Raw genomic sequence first — 27,382 nt, 5'->3', positions numbered from 1 at the left:
AATGGCCACAGAGGCAAATTGCGAGACCACAACTGGTATCAATTCAGCAGAGGCTAGGAATCGAATCTGGGGCCTCCTTGTCAGTAGCTTAATGCTACACCACTAAGCACCATCATGGAACTACTCATGTTTCACCTTCATACAAACTTGATTTATGATCACCTATTTCCCTATTTACTGGAAGAGTTAGTGCACAAATGTAAATTACTGAAATCTTTGGAGCAAAAGTGTCACATTCACTGCTTTCAACATAAATACTTCACTCTGCTTTCATAAGTATTGGTTTAAATGGGAAAAAAAAAGGAATTATCCTGAAATCATTTACTAAAATTCATAATGGCCAAGTGGCAACTAAGACGTTATCAAGGGATCAAAATATCATGCCGTGAAAAGTTAATGTCAAATCAAAGTCATTTAATTATTTTTTCACAAATTAGCCTTAATTTAGGTATAACAGTAGACTAGTTACATTTATTCTGCCATTATTATTTATATTGAACTGGACAAATTGATTTGTCATTTGCTGTCAAGAAATTGACAAAAGACTAGATGGTTGTACAGCACAGTTCCTTGTCCGATGCCATGGGAAGATTATAGCTAACTTACAATACATTTGTAACTACATGCAAGTCATGAAACAAACAGTAAGGAGAATTGTGTTATGTATACATATAGAGTCGGAAGGGTAAATTGTGTTCATCACTAGTTTTGCACATAATAGGATTAACTCAAGAATAAATTAGCACCAGAAATAATCTGTCTACACAGGAATGGTTATGGTCATTTTCAGTTTACCACATGAATAAAAGGCAATAGGATAAAGTGTAACTAGCACAGTATCACATTATTAGGATGTGGTCTTCTCAGAGAAACATTCATGAACCACCATCAAATTAGATCAATCTTGGCCTTCCTTACTATGATAGTGTGAGGAATCCACCTGAATTCCCAGTTGCAAGCTGAAGTTGCTTTTACATTGCATTAGGATCCATGCAAGTGACAACTGGTCCCAATACATGGATGCTATGCCGTTGGCTGCAGTTCATAAGTAAACTTGCCAGGAATCGCAAAGGATGGCACCCAAGATGATCATGTTTTAAAGGTTGCAAGCTTTAGCAAATCTTGATACCTTCTGGGTTATAGCTATCTGCATAAAACCCATTCCAGTGGCATCAGCTCCTGATGTGCTGAACAATGTTACAAGAAAATGAGGTGCCAGTGTATGAAAATTGCATTTTTAAAAGGTAGCAATTGAGACAGCAGGATTGGAGCACCTCAAACCCCAGGACCTCCAGCAATAGGACATTTATATATGCCAATGATTTTTCATGCACTAAGTCACAAAAGGCTGGACATGTCTGCACAAAAGGTAGACTTTACTCCAAGTCATTTCTCTCAAACCCCCAGCGGTGATTTCAGACCACCAAGAGGCCTGGGAGAAGCCCTTTTTGGCTGGTGATTGGTGTTAATTGTATCCATATGATTTATATCAATTAGCATTAATTGTATTCAGGTGGTGCATATCAATTGGGGACTCTCTTGTATTCATTTATGAGAGCTTATCTCGGGTGTCGAGTGGGTAATGTGGATCTCTGCGAATAAGGCTTGGAAGCAAGTGAAGACCAGGCTCTAGTGTTCTATCCTTCACCACCTGGCTATCCAATTTACTACCATTGGTGTGTGGCACAGGGTGACCCAAGTCATAAAAAGTAGAGGAATGAAAGGGACAAAAGGTTGCCCTAAGTTTCTTGCATCAGAATTTCATACAGTAAGTTCAAGTTTGACTGGAAAGCAATTGTATTTACAATGCACTTAATCACATTGATGTCTCAAGTGCTTCACAACCAATGATTACTTTTGAAGTGCAGTCAGTTACGTAGCCAAAAACAGCAGCCAATCTGCATACAAGGTCCCACAAATAAGAAATGAGATGAATGACCAATCAATATTTGGTGGTGCTGGCTGAGGGAGCAAAATTGGCCAGGACACCAGGAGGAGAACTCACTGCTCTTTTTCAAACAGTGCTATGGGAACCACCAGAACAGATCGGGCTACATATTAACAACTCATCCAAAAGGCAGCAACGCTGACCATGCATAGATAAAGTGCTCAAGTCCGTGACCGTTAGAGGTAACAATGCGACCAAGCAACATTTTGATATGTACAATGGATTTGTAACTGCTTTGTAAAGTGGCCTGTTGTGTACCATTATGCAATTTAAAAAAAAACTGTAACTGCAGTAATAAGCAGCAAAAACTACATTTGAGCATTTTGCCACAGAACAGCAGAGGTTACTCAACATTTTAAGAGCACGTTATGTACCTCGTACTACGATTTAGCACTAATTTCATCCTTGACAACAGATCTGCCTCAGCACTGCACATGGTTTGAAATCTTGGGTTTCATAATCATAACAGTTCTATTAAAATCAAACTGTTGCAAATTATTCTAGTCTTTCTAAAAACTCTAGTCTGCCAGATAAATGCCTATTTTCCAGGATTGGATGAGTTTGCAGCTTTCAGTTCTCACATCGTATTGCTGAAGGACTAGTATTACACTAATAAGGCAACTCCAATGTCAGCAGTATCTATTATAGTATTAACTCGAGAACTAAAACAATTAAAACATAATTTTAAAAATGCAACATTTTAAACACATTCTCTTTGCCCTATAATCCCTATTTATGTTCCGATTCTCGGCCTCCAAAGACAAACCTGTACTGCTCTGCACATTATTGTAATTAAATTGAAGCGTGCTTGTATTTAAAAATGACCACAATGGAAGTAATCTTTCATACTGTATATTTCTTGGACTTAAGTGAATTGGGTTAGAAAGGCAAAGCAGCGACCAAACCCCTGCCTCTCTAATTCCCTCCCTAACTCATGTAGGAATTATAAAAGATACTCCACCAATCCAAAAGAAAAACACTGATCATTTGGCTCATTACATGGCCTCATATTTTTTTAAAAATCCAACAGAACAAGCTCTACAGATTTATTTTGGGAATCAGCGACTTTTCTGTTCCGCTGCAAGAAAAGGGAAGACGACCAGATAGTCGAGCTGCTTTTGTTAAACATACAGACTCCTTTTACAAAGGAAAACAATGAATAAATTGTGCAGAAAATAGATACGTTGCAACGTTGTAACGTTGTAATGCACTCTGATATTTGAGATCCAGATAACAATCTGTGACAACTAAGCATCAGTGGTTTATAAAATCAGGCTTGGAGTGGTTATACCTTTGAATACACTCCCAAGGCGTATTTTATATATACAAACTTCGAGATTTTTATTTTGATCTTCAGTTTCCCTGTTGAATGTCATCTTCAATTGCATCAACATTTTCACTGCTGCAGCCAACTGTAGTTATTGTGGCAATTTACTAGCAGTCATGTGACTGGGATCTTTAAATACAGGATGCTGCTGCTTTGCCAAGGCAGGCTGTAATAATTCAAGCTGACGGGAAGAATTTTACTGCATTACAATACTCCTATTCAGTGATAAAGTATTTACATTCAGTTTTATCACCAAGATTTCAGTAAAGCATAATGCTAGGTTGAACTTTTCATACCCTATGCACTTTGACTGTGAAAAACACCCAGCAATACAATTATAGACTATCATTCCAAATGTGGCTCGTATTTGGAAATAGCATTTTGAGCTTTTTAACACTAGTTTACACATAAGTCAATGGTGGTGGTAATAATAGAGTATCTTTATAGAATTTTATAATTTAACAAAAAAACAAATAATATCACACACATCTTTTATATGGTTGCTAAGGTGAATACTCACTGTGCCTGCTCTTTTTCTCTGGGAGTGGAGGTGGTTTCTCTGGTACTCCTGCCAATTCTGAAACATCAATGTCCTGGAATCCAACTGGTATCGATGGAATTCCTTGCTGCCTTGGTGACACTACAGCAAATGGAGGGAACGGAACCGCTGGTACAGCAGAATTCTGCATTTCCTCCTCTGAGATATTATCGTATTGCGATGGAAATCTCTCGTACGAGACCCTGCATCCTGAACTATCTGATGAAACAGTTGACACAGCACTCCGACGTTTCTTCTCTGGTAATGCTGGTGGCATTTGCATAGGTGGAACACCAGTCTGTGACACCTGCCGCCAGTCGGGCACTGCTTGTGAAGTACAAAACTGTGAAGTAAATGTCTGTCCAGGAAGAGGTGAACTGGACTCTACTGCTGACTCTGGCAGTGGGCTTAACATGCCTGAAAGGTGCTGAGGAATCTGGTCGACAGTTGAAAGGTCCTGATGCAGGAAGTCATAGTCGGGATCATAGCTTTCTGGAATATCTGCGAGGGAGAAAAGCCAAAAATCAATCGACAGGAGTGAGATGCGGCCAACCACACGGGTATCTTTAACTTGGTAGCAGTAATTACTTGGGAGTAAATAACTGATTCAGCAGCAACTTTAATTAAAAACAGAAAGTTTTTTGGTAATTTAAGCAGGAGAATCCCTGATTTCCAGCATTGGTTACTCCCTCAAATCCCAAAGTTCCTCTCATTTTAACTTGTTTGTCTCATTTGGAAATGATGTGGAGATGCCGGTGATGGAGTGGGGTTGACAATTGTAAACAATTTTACAACACCAAGTTATAGTCCAGCAATTTTATTTTAAATTCACAAGCTTTCGGAGGCTTGGAAATGGTTTGGTTGTTCTTGGAAGAAAATAGGCATCTTAACTCAAGATGGGGAAAATGCAGACATTGCTAATCACACTTCAACAGTGCCTACTTGTTGACCAAAAATGGATCAACACCCACCAACAAGTCCCAATCAACAGACTATTTTCAAACAAGTATTTGAAAGTCTCAATTGCTATTCAGAGGTGAATGTGTTAATTTTTATAGTATTCCCATCATCTTTTGTAGCACCTCTATGCTTATTTTGCAAGGTACTAGTTGACACACCAGTGAGTGACACCAATGTATTTTATGTAGAATTTACAGCACAACAATAGGCCAATCGGCCCAACTGGTCTATGCCAGTTTTTACGCTCCACATGAGACTCCTCCCACCCTACTTCATCTAACCCCATCAACATAGCCTTCTATTCCTTTCTCCCTCATGGTACTTATCTTGCTTCTCCGTAAATGCATCTATGCTATTCGCCTCAACGATTCCATGTGGTAGCAAGTTCCACATTCTAACCACTCTTTGGGTAAAGAAGTTTCTCCTGAATTCCTTATTGGATGTATTAGTGAATAATCTTATATTTATGACCCCTAGTTTTGGACTCCCCCACAAGTGGAAACATCTTTACGTCTACCCTATTAAACCCCTTCATAATTTTAAAGGCCTCTATCAGGTCAACTCTCAGCCTTCTCTTTTCTAGCGAAAAGAGCCCCAGTCTGTTCAGTCTTTCCTGATAGTTATAATCTCTCAGTTGTGTCTAATTCCTGTAAATCATTTTTGCATTTTCCCCAGTGCCTCTATATCCTTTTTGTAATATGGAGCCCAGAACTGTGCACAGTATGCCAACTGTGGTCTAACCACGGTTCTGTACAGGTTTAATGCAACTTCTCTGCTTTTGAATTCTATTCCTGTAGAAATGAACCCCAGTACTTTGCATTTTTTATGGCTTTGTTAACCTGCGTTGCTACTTTTAATGATTTGTGAATCTGTACCCCTAAATCCCTTTGCTCCTCTATCCCACTTAGATTCTTTTTTTCCAAGGAGTATGTGAACTCCTTATTTCTCCCACCAAAATGCACCACCTCACACTCATCTACGTTGAAATTCATTTGCCATTTATGCACTCATTCTGCAAGTTTATCAATGTCTTCTCGTATTTTGTCGTAGTCTTCCTCATTATTAAATATACCCCCCAATTTGGTGTCATCCGCAAATTTTGAAATTGTATTCCTGTTTCCCGCAAGTCCAAATCGTTTGTAAATGGTGAACAGTGATCCGAGCACTGATCCCTGTGGAACACCACTTCCCACCATCCGCCAATCTGAGTAAATACCTTTAACCCCTACTCTGTTTTGTAGCCAGCTTGCTATCCGTTCTGCTACTCACCCCCTGACTCCACATGCTCTGACAATGGAGTGGTACCATGTCGATACATGCCTCTGATTAACATAGCCAACTTTGAATTTGTGTGACACCCACCACTTAAGCATTTCTCCAAGAGGGGGTGGTGGGGGAAGAGAAATGAGACCTGTCCTGAACTCCTTTCAACATACCTCTAAGCAGTCAGCTCAAAAGCAACTATGCCAGCGACCCATAAACAAGTCAGGTGACTGGGGATTGGTGCATGGTGTAGGGGACCGGTGCATGGTGTAGGGGACCAAAAGAGCAAGAATCATGCCTTTTAAATAGGAGAAAATATATATTAAAAAGGTAAACGGATGAGAAAATGAGCAATGCTGCAACAAAAAAATTTTCAATTTAGTAGTGATTTTTCAAAAAAATATTTTCTTACCAAGTGTTTCACAGCTCGTGTTCTGCGAGCACTGCCCACTATCATTGTCCAGTGAGGACAGCTGTTCATCTGATTTGCTCAGCTTTCCCATACTGTTACAGGGAGATACCCTTGGTGATTCCCCACCATAGGAGTGACTGCCACCAGACAGCCGCCTTTGCAGATAGCAATCCAAACCGTCAAGGTCCTAAATATACATGAAAAAGTAATTTTTTTTTTAATATCATGATCACTTTGATGTTGTACAGAGATACTGCGATGCAAGAGAAACAATTTGCTCTCAAATGAATCTGCAAAAATTCACATAGGCTATAAGGGAAAAATTAACAAACCTGTAATGCAGTTAAAGAATTCCGATATTATTACATTACAAGAGAACAGCTTAAAATGTGACCCCAGTGAATGAATTAAAATTTTCTTTATCCTATAATGCCTTATTTTTATTAATTAGAAAAGATGTACTCCTCATAGCTTGACATGACTGAGAACGTGGTGCACCTACTGTGCCAAATGATATTAACAAAAGTTTATTAACAAGTCTTTATGACAGAACCAGAGGCAAGCTTTTACAGCAACGCTATAATTGTTCAGTGATTACAGCTGTTCATCTAATTTTTCAGCTTTCCCATACTGTTATAAGGACAGACCCTTATTGGGATCGGTTTCCTATTATCAAGTTAAAACAATAAAAATTTGCAGCACAGAGGGCCACCATTCAGCCCAACTTGTCTATCCTGGCTCCCTTAAAAGCTGTAATTGTCTCTTGACTCAACCACTGTCTGTGACAAAGCATTTCATGCTCCAATAACTCTCCATTGTGAAGAGATTTCTTCTAATCTCTCGCCCCCATTCGGTAATAATTTTAAATCAATGGCCCCACATCACTGACTCCCCAACCAGAGGAAATATTAGTTCCCTATCAAAACTTTTCATAATTTAAATCTTCTCTCAGCCTTCTCTGCTTCAGTGGAAAATAATTCTATATCTCAAGCCTCTCCACCTGATTATAGCTTCCCATTCAGGGCATCGTCCTGGTGAACCTATGCTGTATCCCCTCCATGGGTTTAATATCTTTTCTAGAATGAGGACCCAAAATTTCACAGACTCAAACTATGGCCTAATCAAAGATTATGATGGACCCAGTTGTGCTATATATTAACTGGCCAGTATTTTCAGTAAAGTGGTCTATTCCCCTCAGTTGTACCACGTTACAAAAAACAAATGCTTGGTACAACATAATTTAAAAATATAGAAGACTCAAGTAAACTGCTGAAATGTTTCTCTTATGGTTTAGGACATCACCCAAACCCCTCAAATATGTTTACAACCTAACAAAGAGTTAACCTACCTTTCCTCTCTCAGATGCTGTGTGATCTGCTGTATAATTCCAGAATTTTATGCTTTTGTTGAAAGAAACCTATATGGATTCATCACAAGATGATTGAAAGCATGCTCTCCCAAAAGTTTATCCTTTTAAGATAAAGCATTATTTCAATGTGCGATGTCTCCACGACATGTAGCATTGCTGTTTCAGACTAGAGTCTTGCTGCTCTATGCCACAGTACTTCAGCCTACTAACCTGCTCTATGAGCTCTAACGTGGGCTAGATAGGATATCATGGTAGGAAACAATATCAATTACAAGTTAGTGATCAAAGTAAAATATCCAGTAAACGAAGAATATTTTACACTACCAGATGCTTTGCTCAGCACCAGAAAAACTCATGAAATATTTTAATGAATTATAATTTTCTTGAATGTCCACAAAAGTAATTTTTAAAACTGAAGATTTCCTCCACCCAGTGTTTAAAATAAAAATTCCTTCAGAAATAGAGTGGCATAATGGATATATTAGAGATAGGAAGTTTAAATGATTGAAACACTCATCATAATCTTGGCCATGGCAAATGCACTTAGTGTCCTTTATCGCTATACATGGCTTCACCAACATCAAAAGGAGAAGCTCATCTTGTCAACAGTTCCTTACAAATTCTATTCTCAAAAGGTATATAAAGTAGGTTGTTATCTGCTGAAGCACAGAGCGCATTGCGAATGCAATGGATCGTGAACCGAGTGGGAACTTGAGAATTTGGTGAGAGCGGGAATTAGGTATAGAGGGGGAAAGACAGTGAACAGAAAGGAGGAGCTCCGAGAGATCCGAAATAAAAGGGTGCAAAACATTCTGCGGGGGGAAAGGGAACAGCCGGAAGGCATGGTCCATGTGGATACCAACGACATCGGAAAGGAAAGGGATGAGGTCCTGCAGTCAGAGTTTCAGGAGCTAGGGAGGAAATGAAAATGCAGGACATCGAAAGGTAGCAATCTCTGGATTACTCCCAGTGCCACTCCAGAAGTAGGAAGATAAGGCAGGGTAATGAGCGGCTAGAGGCATGGTGTAAGAGGGAGGGCTTCAGATTCTTGGGATCAGTTCTGGGGCAGGAGGGACCTGTTCAAGACGGACAGGTTGCACCTCAACAGACCTGGGACCAATGTCCTTGCGGGGAGGTTCACTAGTGCTGTGGAGGAGGGTTTAATCTAATTTGGCAGGGTAATGGGTACCAGGATGTAGCAATAGAAAGGAGAAACAAGGTGCACAAAGGATTGGGAGAGACAGATAGCACTAGAGTAACAAATAGTACAGTATTAGGTGGGATCAGACTGAGCGGGAATACGAGAAAGTCTAATATAGGTTTAGAGTGCATGTGTGTAAACACACGAAGTGTGGTAAATAAGGTTAGTGAGCTGCAGGCACAAACAGCCACATGGGAATATGATGCGGTGGCAATAACAGAGACCTGGCTCAAAAAAGGGCAGGATTGGATACAAAATATTCCTGGATATAAGGTGTTCAGGAAAGATAGAGAGGAAAAAGAGAGGAGGGTGGCAGTATTAATTAAGGAGAATATTGCCGTGCTGGAGAGAGAGAATGTCCTTGAGGGGTCAAAGACAGAATCTATTTGGTTAGAGTTAAGAAACAATAGAGGTGCCATTACACTACTGAGTGTATTCTATAGGCCACCAACTAATGGGAAGGATATACAGGAGCAAATTTGCAGGAAAATTACAGAGAGGTGCAAGAAGTATAGAGTAGTGATAATGGGAGACTTGAACTATCCTAATATAGACTGGGATAATAATAGTGTAAAGGGCAAAGAGGGGGAGGAATTTCTTAAGTGTGTTCAGGGGAACTTTCTTGATCAGTATGTTTGCAGCCCAACAAGGAAGGAGGCATTGCTGGGTCTAGTTCTGTGGAATGAAGTGGGCCAAGTGGAGCAAGTGTCAGTGGGGGAACATTTAGGGAACAGTGATCAAAGTATCATAAGGTTTAGATTAGTTATGGAAAAGCACAAGGAGCAATCTAGAATAAAAATATTTAATTGGAAGAGGGCCAATTTCAGTGGGATGAGAATGGATCTGGCCCGGGTAAACTGGAATCAAAGATCGGCAGGCAAAACTGTAATCGAACAAGGGGCGGCCTTTGAAGAGGAGATGGTTTAGGTACCATCTAGGTATATTCCCACAAGGGGGAAAGGTAGGGCAACCAAAGCCAGAGCTCCCTGGATGACGAAAGAGTAAGATGAAACAGAAAAAGGGAGCATATGACAGATGTCAGGTTGATAATACAATTGAGAACTAGGATGAATATAGAAAGTACAGAAGAGAAGTGAAAAAGAAAATAACAGGGGCAAAGAGAGTGTGAGAATACACTGGCAGCTAACATAAAAGGGAATCCAAAACTCTTCTATTGGCATAGTAAACAGGTAGTAAGAGGAGGGGTGGGGCTGATTAGGGATCAAAAAGGAGATCTACACATGGAGGCAGAGGGCATGGCTGAGGTACTAAATGAGTATTTTGCATCTGTCTTTACCCAGGAAGAAGATGCTCCCGAAGTCACAGTAAGTGAAGAGGTAGTTGAGATACTGGATGGGCTAAAAACTGATAAACTAGATAAGTCACCCAGTCTAGAAAGAATGCATCCTAGGTTGCTGAGGGAAGTAAGGGTGGAAATTGCAGAGGTGCCAGCCATAATCTTCCAATCATCCTTAGATTATGGAGGTGGTGCCAGAGAACTGGAGAATTGCAAATGTTACACCCTTGTTCAAAAAAGGGTGCAAGAAAAAACCCGGCAACTACAGGTCAGTCAGTTCAACCTCGATAGTGGGGAAGCTTTTAGAAACGATAAAACGATCCAGGACAAAATTAATAGTCAGTTGGACAAGTGTGGATTAATAAAGGAAAGCCAGCAGAGATTTGTTAAAGGCAAATAGTGTTTAACTAACTTGACTGAGTTTTTTTGATGAGGGCAATGCGTTTGGTGTTGTGTGTATGGACTTCCAAAAAGCGTTTGATAAAGTGCCACATAGTCGACTTGTCTGCAAAATTGAAGCCCATGGAATAAAGGGGGCAGTAGTGGCAGCATGGATACGGAATTGGCTAAGTGACAGGAAACAGAGTGTAGTGGTGAACGGTTGTTTTTCAGACTGGAGGAAGGTATACAGTGGTGTTCCCCACGGGTCAGTACCGGGACCACTGCCTTTTTTTGATATATATTAACGACCTGGACTTGGGTGTACAGGGCATAATTTCAAAGTTTGCAGATGACAAAACTTGGAAGTGTAGTAAACAGTAAGGAGGATAGTAATAGACTTCAAGAGGACATAGACAGGCTGGCAGAATGGGCGGACACATGGCATATGAAATTTAACGCAAAGAAGTGTGAAGTGATACATTTTGGCAGGAAGAATGAGGAGGGGCAATATAAACTAAATGGTACAATTCAAAGGGGGTGTAGGAACAGAGAGACCTGGGGGTATATGTGCACAAATCTTCGAAGGTGTCAGGACAGATTGAGAAAGCAGTTAAAAAAGCAAAAGGGATCCTAGACTTTATAAAGAGAGGCATAGAGTACAAAAGCTCGGAGGTTAAGTTGAACCTTTATAAAGCACTGGTTCAGCCACAGCTGGACTGCTGTGTCCAATTCTGGGCACCACACTTTAAGAAGGGCGTGAAGGCCTTAGAGAGGGTGCAGAAAAGATTTACTAGAATGGTTTCAGGGATGAGGGATAGACTGGAGAAGCGGGGGTTGTTTTCCTTAGAGCAGAGAAGGTTAAGAGGAGATTTGACAGACGTGTTCAAAATGATGATGGGATTAGATAAAGTAAATGAAGAGAAACTGTTCCCATGGGCAGAAGGATCGAAAGCCAGAGGACACAGATTTAAAGGTGATTGGCAAAAGAAACAAAGGCGACATGAGGTAAAACTTTTAATGCAGTGAGTAATTATGATCTGGAATGCGCTGCCTGAAAAGGGTGGTGGAAGCAGATTCAATTGTGGCTTTCAAAAAGGAATTGGATAAATACCTGAAGGGAAAAAATTTGTAGGGCTACGGGGGCGGGGGGGAAAGAAAGAGAGAAAGAGCAGGGGAATGAGACTAACTGGATTGCTCTTACAAAAAGCTGGCACAGGCTTGCTGGGCCGAATAGCCTCCTTCTATGCTGTAACCGTTCTATGATTCTAATTTCTACTTCTATTTCTACCCATCCTATAAATAGCACAGGTTGGGAACCCATTGGACATGATATTGGTTCAACAGGACAATCAGATATCATAATGCACTTGTGACTCTGCCCATATCCAACACACATTTGCTATGGGTTAGATATATCCATCAACTGGTAATGCACTGAGGCTTGTTCAGCAACTGTGCAATTTAGTCAATGTATTTATCCCATTTGGTTTATTCCCCCCACCCAAACCATAAAGACTTTCCATACCTGTTTGGTATTAGGTAAACTAGAACCACTAGCAGCTCGACTCATGGGAGGTACCACTGCCACTCTGGTTGGGGAGGGTGCAGACTGCCTCTTCTTGGGTGGTAGAGGTGGCAAGATTGGAGGAATACCACTGCTGTAGGGCAAAGAATGTAGAGATTAAAACTGTAATAGTCTGTATTTCAAGCAAATTCTTGCAGATTTAACAATAGGGCAGTAAATAAAATGTTCAACTGAAAATAGAAACATCCTAGTACGACACCTCTCTCTTGGTAACAAAATTTTAACCCCAATGTATGAACTACAAAGTATCAGCTTTTTAAAAAAAAACAAAGTGCAAATAGGAGTCTGTTAGCCTTCTTTGAATACCACTGATCAACATACCAAAAAAAAGCCATCAGGACTGAGCAGCTGACAGACAGAATACAGTATACAGAAAGGAGCCTTGAAAGTGGCGTGAGAAATTGGATCCCTGCAGATGATGTACTGACCACTTCCACAAACAGGCATGCACAATTACCAGCTACTAGTATCACTTCCCAACCTGCGGCATGAGATGCAAGCTGAAACATACAACAATGGACAGTACGTATATACATAATAATAAAGACATAATAAAGATGGGACACAGCTTCAATCCATCAGCCTACCCTGAGTTCCACGTTTCTATCAAAATCCAAGTTTCTTAATGTGAACCAAACATATTTTCTTTAACAGCAACAAGGCTGTTATCTGATTCAGTGACCTACACCATGCTACCAGTAATTACACACAATTTTTTTTAATAATAATAATTTCAGCAAGATTAGTTCAAGGCTAGTCAACCTAGCGCATGTTCAAAATAATGGTGAATTATTTTCAATATTAGTTTCCTCAGGACGTACCACTGTTTGCAATTTAGTGAGCCAAATATTAAAAGTCCAGCATCTGATGGGTGCCTGGCTCAAAATATATTCATAAAACATATCACAACTGAACAATCTTAAAAGTAAATAGAAAAAGAGAAAGCTAGGTCATTCCTGATTACTTTGATAATCTAGCACCTCCAAGCAGTTGTCTAGCTAGAGACCAACTTTCCTGAGCAATGGAAATTAGTTTCTAACTGACCCTAGTATAGGTCTAATTAAAGCACTTCCCCACAGGGAATATACTTTGTGACCCTAAAGAGACAGGGAGGTTAAACACCTAAGCTGCAGATAGATTTGCCCAAGGTAGCCACTTTACATTTATTAGGAAAGGATCATCAAGACATAAACACTCCTCTCACCTCTATACAATACCTTGCGTGTTACATTGTATAATGGTCCCTTTGTTCTAAAACAACATATCCTCCAATTTACCGTGGGCAATGCCAAAAGAGATATATTAGTACAATACTAATACAATCTGGTACAGAAGCAGCCATTTCTGATGAACAGTATGAGGATATTCTTCATCCATTTAAGACACTGCTCACTTAGACACCCTTCACCTTTAAGGATTAGCTTTTCATTGAGGGAATAATCATACAAAGTATTAGAACATAAGAAATAGGAGCAGGAGTAGGCCAATCGGCCCCTCAAGCCTGCTCCGCCATTCAATAAGATCATGGCTGATCTGATCCTAACCTCAAATCTAAATTCACGTCCAATTTCCTGCCCGCTCCCCGTAACCCCTAATTCCCTTTACTTCGAGGAAACTGTCTATTTCTGTTTTAAATTTATTTAATGATGTCGCTTCCACAGCTTCCTGGGGCAGCAAATTCCACAGATCTACTACCCTCTGAGTGAAGAAGTTTCTCCTCATCTCAGTTTTGAAAGAGCAGCCCCTTATTCTAAGATTATGCCCCCTAGTTCGAGTTTCACCCATCCTTGGGAACATCCTTACCGCATCCACCCGATCAAGCCCCTTCACAAGCTTATATGTTTCAATAAGATCGCCTCTCATTCTTCTGAACTCCAATGAGTAAAGTCCCAATCTACTCAACCTCTCCTCATATGTCCGCCCCCTCATCCCCGGGATTAACCGAGTGAACCTTCTTTGTACTGCCTCGAGAGCAAGTATGTCTTTTCTTAAGTATGGAGACCAAAACTGTATGCAGTATTCCAGGTGCGGTCTCACCAATACCTTATATAACTGCAGCAATACCTCCCTGTTTTTATATTCTGTTCCCCGAGCAATAAAAGCCAACATTCCGTTGGCCTTCTTGATCACCTGCTGCACCTGCATACTAACTTTTTGATCTTCTTGCACTAGGACCCCCAGATCCCTTTGTACTGCAGTACTTTCCAGTTTCTTGCCTTTAAGATAATAACTTGCTCTCTGATTTTTCCTGCCAAAGTGCATAACCTCACATTTTCCAATATTGTATTGCATCTGCCAAATCTCCGCCCACTCACCCAGCCTGTCTATATCCCCCTGTAGGTTTTTTATGTCCTCCTCACTCTCCATTTTCCCTCCCATCTTTGTATCATCTGCAAACTTTGATACGTTACACTTGGTCCCCTCCTCCAAATCGTTAATATAGATTGTAAATAGTTGGGGACCCAGCACCGACCCCTGCGGAACACCACTGGCTACTCGTTACCAGTCCGAGAATGAACCGTTTATCCCAACTCTCTGCTTCCTGTTAGATAACCAATCCTCCACCCATGCCAGAATATTACCCCCAATCCAGTGATTCTTTATCTTGAGCAATAATCTTTTATGCGGCACCTTGTCGAATGCCTTCTGGAAGTCTAAATACACTACGTCCACTGGTTCCCCTTTATCCACCCTGCACGTTATGTCCTCAAAGAACTCAAGCAAATTTGTCAGACATGACTTCCCCTTCGTAAAGCCATGCTGACTTTGTCCTATTAAATTATGTTTATCCAAATGTTCCGCTACTGTCTCCTTAATAATAGATTCCAAAATTTTACCCACCACAGATGTTAGGCTAATTGGTCTATAATTTCCAGCCTTCTGCCTAATACCCTTTTTAAATAAGGGTGTTACGTTAGCAGTTTTCCAATCTGCCGGGACCTTTGCCGAGTCCAGAGAATTTTGGAAAATTATTACCAAAGCATCCACAATTCTTACTGCCACTTTCCTCAAGACCCTCGGATGTAAGCCATCAGGTCCAGGGGATTTATCCGCCTTGAGTCCCATTATTTTACTGAGTACCAATTCCTTAGTGATTTTAATCGTATTTAGCTCCTCCCCCCCCCAAGCCCCCTATTAGGTGGGATTACCCATTTAATCCATTACCTGTGTTCCATAATACGAATACCAGGGAGTGGTGGTTTTGGTGGCGCGCATTCCCCCTCCACAGAGTCTGGAAGTATCTCCAGTGATCTTGTCATTGGAGTAGTTTTAGTCAGAATCTCCTTCTCCCGGTCAGTCAGTGGAAGCTCTGTTGCACTGCAAGAGTAGAGCCCCAGATCAAAATAATTAGATAGAGGTCTGTGCAAACTTTGTTGGCAGTGACTATAAGACTGATAACAGACAAAGCAAACTTTTTTTTTAAAAAAACAATGCATCTCAAGGCAATTTGAGGCCAGTAAAGGTTTTAGAACATAACCTAATCTAGTGCTACCTGGAGCACGATCTCACAAGTTAATATGATCAGCACTACGATGAGTTTAAGAGTTCAAATCCCATGGCATTTTAAAACTGAATTCAATAAATCTGATAATTTGCAGGCTAGCACCAGAAAATGACTGTAAAACCCAATAATGTCCTTCAGGGCAGAAAACTTGCCACCCATACCTGGTGTTGCCTAAATGTGACAACTCAGGACAACTAGATTGCCAATACAGTCCCCACCACTTAAAACATCCACATTTAAAATGGGCAGTCACTTGCATTGGCCAAAAAGTAATAGCCATTATCCATTTGCATTGTCAATTTCAAAGTTGCCGGTTATAGCATCTTAAGTGTCCTGGGCAGAAACAGAAATGCTGGGGTTTTTTTGCTGGTCTAAATTTGTGGCTCTCTCTTGACCTGACAATCAGGAACAATTTAGATGAGTTGTCCCAAAGCTGGGTGATTCCAGCACTCACACAGTCCCTCTTTATAAAAGTTTGTTTCAAATACTTTTTTTCCATTACCAGCCATCGCATATAGCGGGCAAATCACGTTTGCATGAACGCACCTGCTATAAATGGTGGGGACTGTACTGTCTTGCCAGTGTAGCCCATGTGCCAAGAATAATTTTTAAAAAAAATGTAAATCAATAACTATCAGTTTTACATGATTGTGGGGCTGTATAATTATTGGAGTCATGGCAGACAATAGGTAAAGAGACAAATTTCTACACATTAAGGAAAGAGAAAGTAGGAAGGGAAAAAGAGGAGGAAGACAGGAAGGCATAAAGAGAAAGGGGCAGAAGAGAAGAAAGCAAGAAAGAATGAACAGGGGGAGGAGCTTTTGAGCCAAACAGTAAAAAACAATCTGGAAAATAATTTGATGCACTGCTATAGAATACAGATAGCAAATTTTGCAAGACCACAGAAATGTACATATACATTAATTTGATCAAGGGGCAAGCATTTCTGCACCAAGATCAAACTTGCCTCAATTGATTGGTTTATACTCACAATAATGTGAAGGTGGTTTCTTGGAATTTGTGCATTTCCCTACAGCTAGACGATTATAGAGATAATGGAATGACCCACATTATTACCCTTGCAGTGTGCCAAAGCACAAATTGGTAGGACAGTGCTTTCACCCATAACTCCTCATCTGACCAATTCCCTATTCCAATCTTGCAAAGTCCTGGCTAGAGGCCAAGCCTTTCAGTACAGGGATGGAAAATTACTGGTGAACCACCCTAATCTGTTCTTGCTTAAACGAAAGGCAGATAACAGATGGCAGGTTTGTAGGCTGTGTAGCATGCGTGGGGAAGGAGAATAAAATAAAATTAGAAATCTACAGAAAATATTTCTGCAGAATTCAAGGAAAAAAATGCATCTTGAAAAGATCAAAAATACCTTTGATTTTACATTTGTAACAAGGAAGATCAGCATTCTCGGCATGTTCCATTATCTTTAGCATACTTCTAAAGCAGAGTGACATTGCAAAGTATTTTTGAAAAACATTTCTATTGTAAGAATAGCAACTTGCATTTATGTAGCATCTTTATAGAAAAATATCCCATAGTGCTTCACTGAGGTGTAAGGAAAAAAAAAGAGCATTTAATTCAAGCTTCTTGCACTTCTCAGCACTGACACTAATTTTCTGATTTAAACTACAGGTCAAGTGAGGATTTGGTCTGTTACTTATCTGGTTTGTATTGTTTATACAGGGAAATAATTCTTACCTGTCAGTTTTAGATGCTGGCTGGCTGGGTTTCACAGGAGAGGTAGGGGATGGCTGTTCCTGTTTCTCTATTGTCAGTTTCACAAGCTCCTACACAGAAGCAGCAAGCAGACCATAGTACAATTGATTACCTAATATAGTAACTTTTAGAACATTATACATCTTCAAGGTACATAAAAATCAAGATACTCAGAGGATCCACATCAGTAGAAGGCTGGCTAATGTACTGAACTCAAAGACCAAAAGGTTCATTTGGCTGTTACACTTGGTGGAAACTTGCACATGAAACTCAACACACAAAATCAAGACTTGCACAACATGCTAGAGTCAGTACTCTAATATAGCTTTTCTGCTGAAGACAAAGTGCCACAATTCTAACACTGGAAGGAATGAGCACACCAAGTGTAGGGACCATGTCAACCCCAAACTTGACCAATGGGTTTTCTTCCTTTGCATCTTGCCACATTATTCTACCTAGTGTAATTCCAAATTATACTCTACAAAATTTTGATCAAACAAATCAAAATTCCCCAGCACCATTTACAGCAATACCTTAATCATCATAAATACTTACAACAGTCTTCACAAAGTAGAATGCTAAAAGAAACTGATGGCCATCATTTGCTGCATTTTTAGTGCCTCCTCCCCCATAGAACTTTATTCAGCCACATGTGTGTGGCACAGATGACTGAAGGGGCACTATGTCAGTATGGAGACACAAAGTGCTCCCTGCTCCAAATAGGAAATCATCCACACCAGAACTACAGTTTGCAAATGGACATTTCCAGGTTTTAATCAGATTTAAGTCTAATTTTCAAATTCATTGGGGGTAGAGGGGGAATTTAAGAACATAAGAAACACGAGGAGTCGGCCATCCGGCCCCTCGAACCTGTTCCGCCATTCAACAAGATTATGGCTGATCTTCTACCTCAATGCCATTTTCCCGCACTATCCCCATATCCCTTGATGCCTTTAATAACTAGAAATCTATCGATCTCTGTTTTGAATGTACTCAATGACTGAGCCTCCACAGCCTTCTGGGGTAGAGAATTCCAAAGATGGGAATTTATTGAATTCAACTCTAAAATCAGGATGATAAAATGTTTAGCGCATAGACAATTAAAGTTGAATTAAACAGACTGGATATGAAAGCTGATGGGACAAGTGTAAAATAAAACTGCAGCAGGTAACAGAAAATCAGGAATCTGTAAAACAGTCAAAATGTGAAAGATGAGTGAGGAGCTGGCCTTTAACCTGGTCCTCATGCCCTTTTGTTGCAGGTTATCTTCAGCAGCAACTATCACTTCAGGAGCTAAGAAAATATTTAACTGATCAGAATTTTCCAAAAAGCACGCATGACAAATCAAAGTTCCACCAGTAACAGTTACCGAATGACACCACTTCCTTTAAATGTATCGTAAGTTAGCTCAGCTGTGGTGACATTATAAAAATAGAAATTTTATAGAAATGTTCCACCCAGTTGAACGCACTGAATGGAATGTTACATCAACGGTTAATAACTACAAAAGCAAACTGAGGTTCAACATTGCTATGGCGCTCATAGGTATTGTGATGTCTTGCTTATAAGATGACTACTGGTTAGGGACCAGTTATCTTTCATCTTGTGGTATCGGAGCCAGGCACATCTGGGAAGAAAATGGTACCTCCCTCCATGCAGGTCTGGGGATCATTTGTTTTGAGTTCTATTTCAATCTATCTGCAATAGCAAAGATGGACTGTACTTTTAAAATAAAACCAATTCCTAAAGTGCACAATATCCGTTGCTAAAGCTTTAAATTGTCATCTTCCAAAACTTCTAACTGTTGAGGTGAACCGTGGTCTTGGTTTTATCCAACAGAAGAATTTATCATACAGGTTTACCAGGATGTGCAATTACAAATTTCTCCACAGGGAACAAATTGTTGCCAGTTGTCATAGAAGCAGCAAATTCTGGTTCCTACCAACAAACACCATTTTTAAAACTTCTTGCTACCAGTAGCATTTTGTTAAAACATTATTAGAACTCAAATCAGTCAGTATGTACTCAAACTGGAACGCAAATTAACATACACAGATTTTAAAGTACCATAGCATTTGCTAATACTAAAAGAGTCTCCAGTGGGATGAAATTCACGCTGAAGCTCACCTTTCCATTGTTGTCTTCAAGGTTTAGTCAGTTCACTTTGTTGATTACATTCCATTCAATTTTCAAAAAGAGAGCACATCCAACAACTCGGAATGAAACAGCATAAATTGGGTAGAGTGAAATCTTATTGCTTAATGTTCATGAAAAGAACAAAATAGAGATCACAAACCTTTCCTACGAAAGAAATGAAAATGAAAGGGTTCCCACCAACAATTCATGCAGTGAACTCAATCTCAGTTCTGGTGTTGTGGGAGCTGCCAATCTAAGATCAGGTGCTTCTCCACAGGGAAATAGGAAAGTGGGGAATGAAAGTAACCATGTGTACATTTGGAAGCCTGGGAATATTCTGGTAGAAATGTTTTGTGGCATGGAAATTCAAAAAATGGCAGACAAAAATAAAAGTGATGACTCTTTCTTCTATCCGCCTCAGTGAAAGGTGATGTTGTAAACACACAAGTTTAGCTGCTCAGATTTTTTACATACCTTCACTCCATCAAGCACTGCCTTAATCATCGCCATGACCATTTCCTTGTCATCTAGATTCACACCTTCTAGCATCACCCGATCAGACCAGCGAATCAGATTGGCCAGGCTCTGATATACCTGATTTAAGCAGGATGTGATGGCTGAGCTGAAAAAGAAAAAAAAGAGTAATGCTGCATCTATTTTACAGTGAAGTTCCAATCCCAGGTGATCCAACAGAACCCAGCTGGCAGAATAAAAAGCAAAAAACCTGCAAGTGCTGGAAATCAAACAAAACCAGAAAATGCTGGAAATACATATCAGGTCAGTCAGCATCTGTGGAGAGAATAGATAAGTTAATGTTTCAGTCATGTCATCCTTCATCAGAAGTGGTTCTGGTAAAGGGCTGTACACCAGAAACATGAACTCATCTGTTCTCTCCACAGATGCTGACTGGCCTGATGTGCATTTCCAACTAGCAGATTACCAGTCTGTAAGCCCTTCACCGATAGCCACCTGTAGAGAAATTTAAACCGAACACCTTCAGGAAAGTGTTAAGATATTTTCCCTTTTAATACAAAAGCATGAAATAGCAGGTTTGCATTTAAGCTACCCTAAAAATATGGACATTAAATTGGAGAAAACAGCTGTACATTGGATACACTTTGCGTTAATTCTACCCATTCATCACCTGGGTGGATTCATTTATCGAATGCTTTCCTTCCTCCACCCTTCAGCTAATCCAGTACAGCCCACGTCCTCTGCTCCACAAAACCCTGCACACAACTCTATCCTCAACCAGCTAAACTGACTCCATGTGCCCCATTTAATCAATTTCAAGATCTTGTATCTTTATTTTAAAATTCCTCTATGGCCTCACCCCACCCTAACTGGGAAATCCTCTTCACCCATATGTCCCAGCTCATAGCCTCCATTTCTTATAGCTTCTCCCATGCCGATCATTTAGCTATTATGCCCCTGCTCTCTCCCAAAATGATTTAGCTTGCCATCTTTTTGCCTTAAAAAGCATGCAAAAACATCTCTTCCACCTTCGAAATTCCTTTATCTCTTCCTCGATGCCCACCTCTTCCCCGTGTAAAAAGCTTACTCTTTTACATGATGAAAGTTACATGAATGCATATAACTGCTAATTAATTTTAAAAAGTATATTTTCTGTACAGCTGTATTTCCTATTCAATATCGCTTATTAATGATACACTATGTAGATCTACACTACTAGCTAATTTAAGTACAGCTAAACTTTTATGCTTCAAATATAGCTAACAATTACCTATTCAAACACAGCAACAGTCTCAGACATCTCCAGCCTTACAAGAACCAATGTTAATTAGAAAATCCTGAATGGGATAGCTTTCCACCAAAAAAAGTCAAATGTAACAGCCTACCACAAATGCACCACCACTTTGTTCCTGTTGATTATTGTCCTGTAATTAGTATAACAGAGCATACTTCAGTGCATTTATTAACTGTTATTTGGTTTATTTAAATGAAGGTTGAAGATGGTGGAGAATGGTACATTTATCACTATGCCCACTGTCAGTATCAAGTACAACCAAATCAAGTATACCATGGATTATGTGGAGAATAAAACTCCCTATACTGACCTAATAATGTGTTCTTTGAACACTGATTCCATTAGTGAAAGGACAGTGTTCAAAGACTCCACAATCCAGTCCCCTCTGCATACTTTAAACATGATCTCATCACAAATAGAACAAAGAACTTTCAAGTGTGTGGGTTCATAGCTCAAAACTTAACAGGAATGCACATTTTTGTTGTTTAAAAGTTGCATATGAATTTCATTTTCCAGCAATGAGGGTTAAAGCTAGAGTTACTGATCATCAGCATTGCTCTGTTTTCATTTGTAGTTTGCACCTGTCCATTGAAAAATGGACAAAGCCAAGCTCCAAGAGCCTTTTCTCTGCTTTGAAAAACAGTACTATGCAGTATGTTTACAAAATCAACTCTCCATAAACCAAAAGTGAATAACCAGATGCCTTATTTGTAGCGCTGTTACCTTTGATAATTACCCATTTATGCTTGCAATTTTATAAAGAAGTTAACAGTGTAAACATATATAACATTAGCCCAGTATAAAAATTGAAGATTTGTTTCAGTCACTTTTGTATAAATATCAAATATGGACAAACAGCAATCACAAATGTTATTCAATATAAAGTCCAGAAAACAGTTTGAGTTGAGGTATAGTAACGTAGGCAGGCACCAACTTGCATTAATACAATGTTCAAGTAGAATTAACTTTTCAATACACTTTACAGGCAGCTAGGTGAACAACAGCATTTATGTAGCACCTTTAACATAGTAAAACATCCCAGGGTGCTTCACAGGAGCTTAATCAGACAAAAATTGACACCGAGCTAAAGGAGTAGATATTAGAAGAGGTGACTAAAAACTTGGTCAAAGATGTAGATTTTAAGGAAGGAGGAGAGGTGGAGATGCAGAAAGGTTTGGGGAGGGAATTCCAGAGCTTAGGGTCAATATGGCTGAAGGCACAGCTGCCATTGGCCAGGCAAGAAAGGAAGAAACTGGGGGGAAAAAAAAGGTAGGGGAGGAAGAGACGAAAGGCACCAAAAAGATGACCGATGAAGACAGAGCAAGTAGCAGCAAGAGAATCTTGAAGCCAAATCACTGAAGCACGGAGAAAAAGTGCAGCTTGGGAACAACAGGCTAATGCAGGTTTAGGATTTACTGTCGGAGAGGACATAAGATTTTCTGAATTTTGAAAACAGTAGAAGTGGTGGGGTCCGCAAGAAAAAATATTCATCCTCAAGGTGATAAAGGCATGGATTAGGGTTTTGACAGCAGAGAGGGAAGAGGTAATGGCATGTGAGCAATAATGCATATGTGGAAGAACGTGGTCTTGCAATGAACTGGGTCTGGGCTAAAAGAGCTCAATTCAGGCTCAAAAAGAACGTTGTGGTTGTGCACTCCAAGTTCAGCCCAATAAGAACGTAGGAACAGAAGTAGGCCATTCAGCCCTTCGAGCCTGTTCCACTATTCAATTAGATCATGGTTGATTTGTATCTCAACTCCATCTATCTGCCTTGGTTCCGTAATCTATAATACCCTTGCCTAACAAAAATCTATCATCTCAGTTTTGAAATTTTCAATTGACCTAGACTTTTGGGGGAGTTTTTTCCAGATTTGCACCACGCTTTGTCGGGCTGCCAGGAAGCTTGATGAATTTATAGCCAGAGGCACAAGGTTGTAGTAGGAGCAGAAAAGGATGGCCTTCATTGGAGGTGAAGAAAATACTCTTTCAGAACTCAGTATCAGTCAAGCAATTGGAAAGTATAGCGATGGACTTGGAGTCGACGGTAGTGGTGAAAAGGTAAAGTTGGACATTGTCAGCAGACATATGGAAGGTAACCCCGTGCATCCTGTGCTGATGATATCAGGGTACCAGTCAAGGCTGGCACCAAGTGGCACAGAGAAAATGACTGTGGAAATAAAAAGGAGAAACTGTTCGAGGTGTAATGACTCCATTAAGACAGATAAGTATAAAACAGGATATTAAATAAAGTATTTGGAACCTGTATAAAAAGCTATGCACAGAGAACAGCACAGGTTGTTTAAAGACACGGCATAATCAAAAAAAAAATCAAAATTATTTTTCCCCTTTTTTAAAATCTCCATAACACTTCCAGATAGTAACCCAAAACCAAGATCACCAATTAATGATGTTGTACAACCCTCTGATTTTGTCTCCTCCTGAATCCAAGAGCTCATCACTTTCTTAGCATGTCCCAAAGACACCAAAACAACATGCAAAAATTCATTAATAAAAAAGCTCACCAACTTAAATAGAAATAGAAAATTGTAGCCGTTGTTTATAAAAATTCAAAATAAAAAAAGGTGGGTGCAGGTTTAAGAAGTTGCCAAACAAATTCTAATGCACCTGTAGCATAAAGAAGGAATGGCTACCAAAATCCATATGCCTTTCTGTGGGAGTACGAGAGCTCCCCACAACTCAGTCATATCGCACCTCGAGTTGAATGGAGTTCCACAATCTCCTATGGCTCTTCCCTGGGATTAGGATCTGATTTCCCTAGTCTCTTGAATCTTGACGCATTAACCTCTTGAACGTGATTCTATACTGATGACAGCATACTTCAACTATATATTAAAATATTTTCCTTTATATACCTATGTTCTGGTATATGACAGTCAAGCTTGATCTTGAAACTGGAAAACTGAAAAATTATATAACGAGCTCAAGCCAACTTTTTTTTTTAAAAACTTACTTTATATTCTTACAGGTTCTATGTTTGTGATGTCACATTATTGGACAAGTGACAATTCAGGTAAGGTGAAAAATTGTAAATAATCAAATTTCAAGAGCATCTATTCATAAAAGTCTTTTCGTAGAAACGTATAGATACAAATATTGGTTGAAATGAGCCATGGTCCAATCCCCAATTCCCAAAGATGTACTCACTTGTAATCTACTGGGATCTGAAACAACTTTATACTAGGTCATCCTCTTTCTTTGCAAATTGGCCACAGCGAAAAGCCATACCTGCAGCACTTCTGAACCACCCGTCGGTACATGTTACGTTACTAATACAACAGCGGAGTGCTCAAAAGTGAGGCTGGTTTACTCTACTTGTATCAACTCATTCAATAAGCAACTACGTGTGCCCCATGGTTTAGATTGTAAAGTGAAAGGTGCTGGTTCTGTTTAAGAATCTGGGAAGCGGGGTCATTTATAGCACCATTACTGTCCGAGCTGGCCGCGTCCTGAAGGACACAGATGCCAGACTGGGCATGCGGCAAGCAGTGTGAGAACCAACACGAGGGAAAAAGCTACTTGATCTCGTCCTCACCAACCTACTTGTCATAGATGCATCTGTCCATGACAGTATTGGTAGGAGTGAAAACCGCACAGTCCTTGTGGAGACGAAGTCCCATATTCACACTGAGGACACTGTCCATCGTGTTGTGTGGCACTACCACCGTGCTGAATGGGATAGATTCAGAACAGATCTAGCAGCTCAAAACTGGGCATCCATGAGGCGCTGTGGGCCATCAGCAGCAGCAGAATTGAATTCCACCATAATCTGTAACCTCATGGCCCGGCATATCCCTCACTCTACAATTACCAACAAGCCAGGGGATCAACCCTGGTTCAATGAGTGTAGAAGAGCATGCCAGGAGCAGCACCAGGCGTACCTAAAAATGAGGTGCCAACCTGGTGAAGCTACAACATAGGATTACATGCATGCTAAACAGCGGAAGCAACATGCTATAGACAGAGCTAAGCGATCCCGCAACCAACGGATCAGATCAAAGCTCTGCAGTCCTGCCACATCCAGTTGTGAATGATGGTAGACAATTAAACAACTAACGGAAGGAGGAGGCTCCGTGAACATCCCCATCGTCAATGATAGTAGAGTCCAGCACGTGAATGCAAAAGACAAGATTAAAGCTTTTGCAACCATCTTCAGCCAGAAGTGCCGAGTCAATAATCCATCTCGGCCTCCTCCCAAGATCCCCACCATCACAGAAGCCAGTCTTCAACCAATTCGATTCACTCCACGTGATATCAAGAAACGGCTGAGTGCAATGGATACAGCTAAGGCTACGGGCGCCAACAACATCCCGGCTGTACTGCTGAAGACTTGTGCTCCAGAACTAGCTGCGCCTGTAGCCAAGCTGTTCCAGTACAGCTGCAACACTGGCATCTACTCGACAAAGTGGAAAATTGCCCAGGTATGTCCTGTCCACAAAAAGGACAAATCCAATCCGGCCAATTACCGCCCCATCGGTCTACTCTCAATCATCAGCAAAGTGATGGAAGGTGTCGTCGACAGTGCCATCAAGCGACACTTACTCACCAATAATCTGCTCACCGATGCTCAGTTTGGGTTCCATCAGGACCACTTGGCTCCAGACCTCATTTCAGCCTTGGTCCAAACATGGACAAAAGAGCTGAATTCCAGAGGTGAGGTGAGAGTGACTGCCCTTGACATCAAGTGTGGCACCAAGGAGCCGTAGTAAAATTGAAGTCAATGGGAATCAGGGGGAAAACTCTCCACTGGCTGGAGTCATATCTAGCACAAAAAAGGGAAGATGGCAGTGGTTGTTGGAGGCCAATCAACTCAGCCCCAGGACATCACTGCAGGAGTTCCTCAGGGCAGTGTCCTAGGTCCAACCACCTTCAGCTGCTTCATCAACGACCTTCCCTCCATCATAAGGTCAGAAATGGGGATGGTCGCTGACGATTGCAGTGTTCAGTTCCATTTGCAACCCCTCAGATAATGAAGCAGTCCTTGCCCGCATGCAGCAAGACCTGGACATCCAGGCTTGGGCTGATAAGTGGCAAGTAACATTCGCGCCAGACAAGTGCCAGGCAATGACCATCTCCAACAAGAGAGAGTCTAACCACCTCCCCTTGACATTCAACGGCATTACCATCGCCGAATCCCCCGCCATTTGATTGAAACATAAAACTCTGACAGGGCTAGACAGACTGGATGCAGGGAGGAGGTTTCCCCTGGCTGGGGGGGTCCAAAACGAGGGGTCACAGTCTCAGGATACAGGGTAGGACATTTAGGACTGAGATGAGGAGAAATTTCTTCACTCAGAGGGTGGTGAACCTGTGGAATTCTCTACCAAAGAAGGCTGTGGTGGCCAAGTCATTGAATATATTTAAGAAGGAGCTAGATAGATTTCTAGACACAAAAGGCATCCAGGGGTATGGGGAGAGCGTGAATATGGTATTGAGATAGAGGATCAGCCATGATCATATTGAATGGCGGAGCAGGCTCGAAGGGTCGAATGGCCTACTCCTGCTCCGAGTTTCTATGTTTCATCAACATCCTGGGGTTCACCATTGACCAGAAACTTAACTGGACCAGCCACATAAATACTGTGGCGACAAGAGCAGAGCAGAGGCTGGGTATTCTGCGGCGAATGACTCACCTTCTGACTCCCCAAAGCCTTTCCACCATCTACAAGGCACAAGTCAGGAGCGTGATGGAATACTCTCCACTTGCCTGAATGAGTGCAACACCAACAACACTCAAGAAGCTCGACACCATCCTGGGCAAAGCAGCCCGCTTGATTGGCAACCCATCTACCATCTTAAACATTCACTCCTTCCACCACCGGCACACCGTGGCTGCAGTGCGTACCATCTACAAGATGCACTGCAGCAACACACCAAGGCTTCTTCAGCACCTCCCAACCCCGCCACCTCTACCACCTAGAAGGACAAGAGCAGCAGGCGCAT

At 40.8% G+C, this 27,382-nt stretch overlaps 1 protein-coding gene across 3 annotated transcripts in view; it reads right to left on the bottom strand.

The window, feature by feature from the left end:
- Nucleotides 1-27,382, bottom strand: part of rapgef1a (Rap guanine nucleotide exchange factor (GEF) 1a) — a 184,142-nt gene that overhangs the window by 91,752 nt on the left and 65,008 nt on the right. For all 3 annotated transcript variants that reach the window (XM_067969799.1, XM_067969797.1, XM_067969798.1), the window contains exons 4-9: nucleotides 20,128-20,275; nucleotides 17,500-17,588; nucleotides 15,447-15,599; nucleotides 12,222-12,354; nucleotides 6,449-6,635; nucleotides 3,796-4,314 (exon numbers count right to left, since the gene is read on the bottom strand). In XM_067969799.1, coding sequence (XP_067825900.1) covers nucleotides 3,796-4,314; nucleotides 6,449-6,635; nucleotides 12,222-12,354; nucleotides 15,447-15,599; nucleotides 17,500-17,588; nucleotides 20,128-20,275 — 1,229 coding nt within the window. The remainder of the gene's footprint in view (nucleotides 1-3,795; nucleotides 4,315-6,448; nucleotides 6,636-12,221; nucleotides 12,355-15,446; nucleotides 15,600-17,499; nucleotides 17,589-20,127; nucleotides 20,276-27,382) is intronic.

This window comes from Heptranchias perlo, chromosome 31, assembly GCF_035084215.1.
Source record: "Heptranchias perlo isolate sHepPer1 chromosome 31, sHepPer1.hap1, whole genome shotgun sequence".
Classification (NCBI taxonomy): domain Eukaryota; kingdom Metazoa; phylum Chordata; class Chondrichthyes; order Hexanchiformes; family Hexanchidae; genus Heptranchias; species Heptranchias perlo.
Note: the sequence above shows the minus strand (reverse complement) of the source record. Positions and strands in the feature narration are given on the sequence as shown.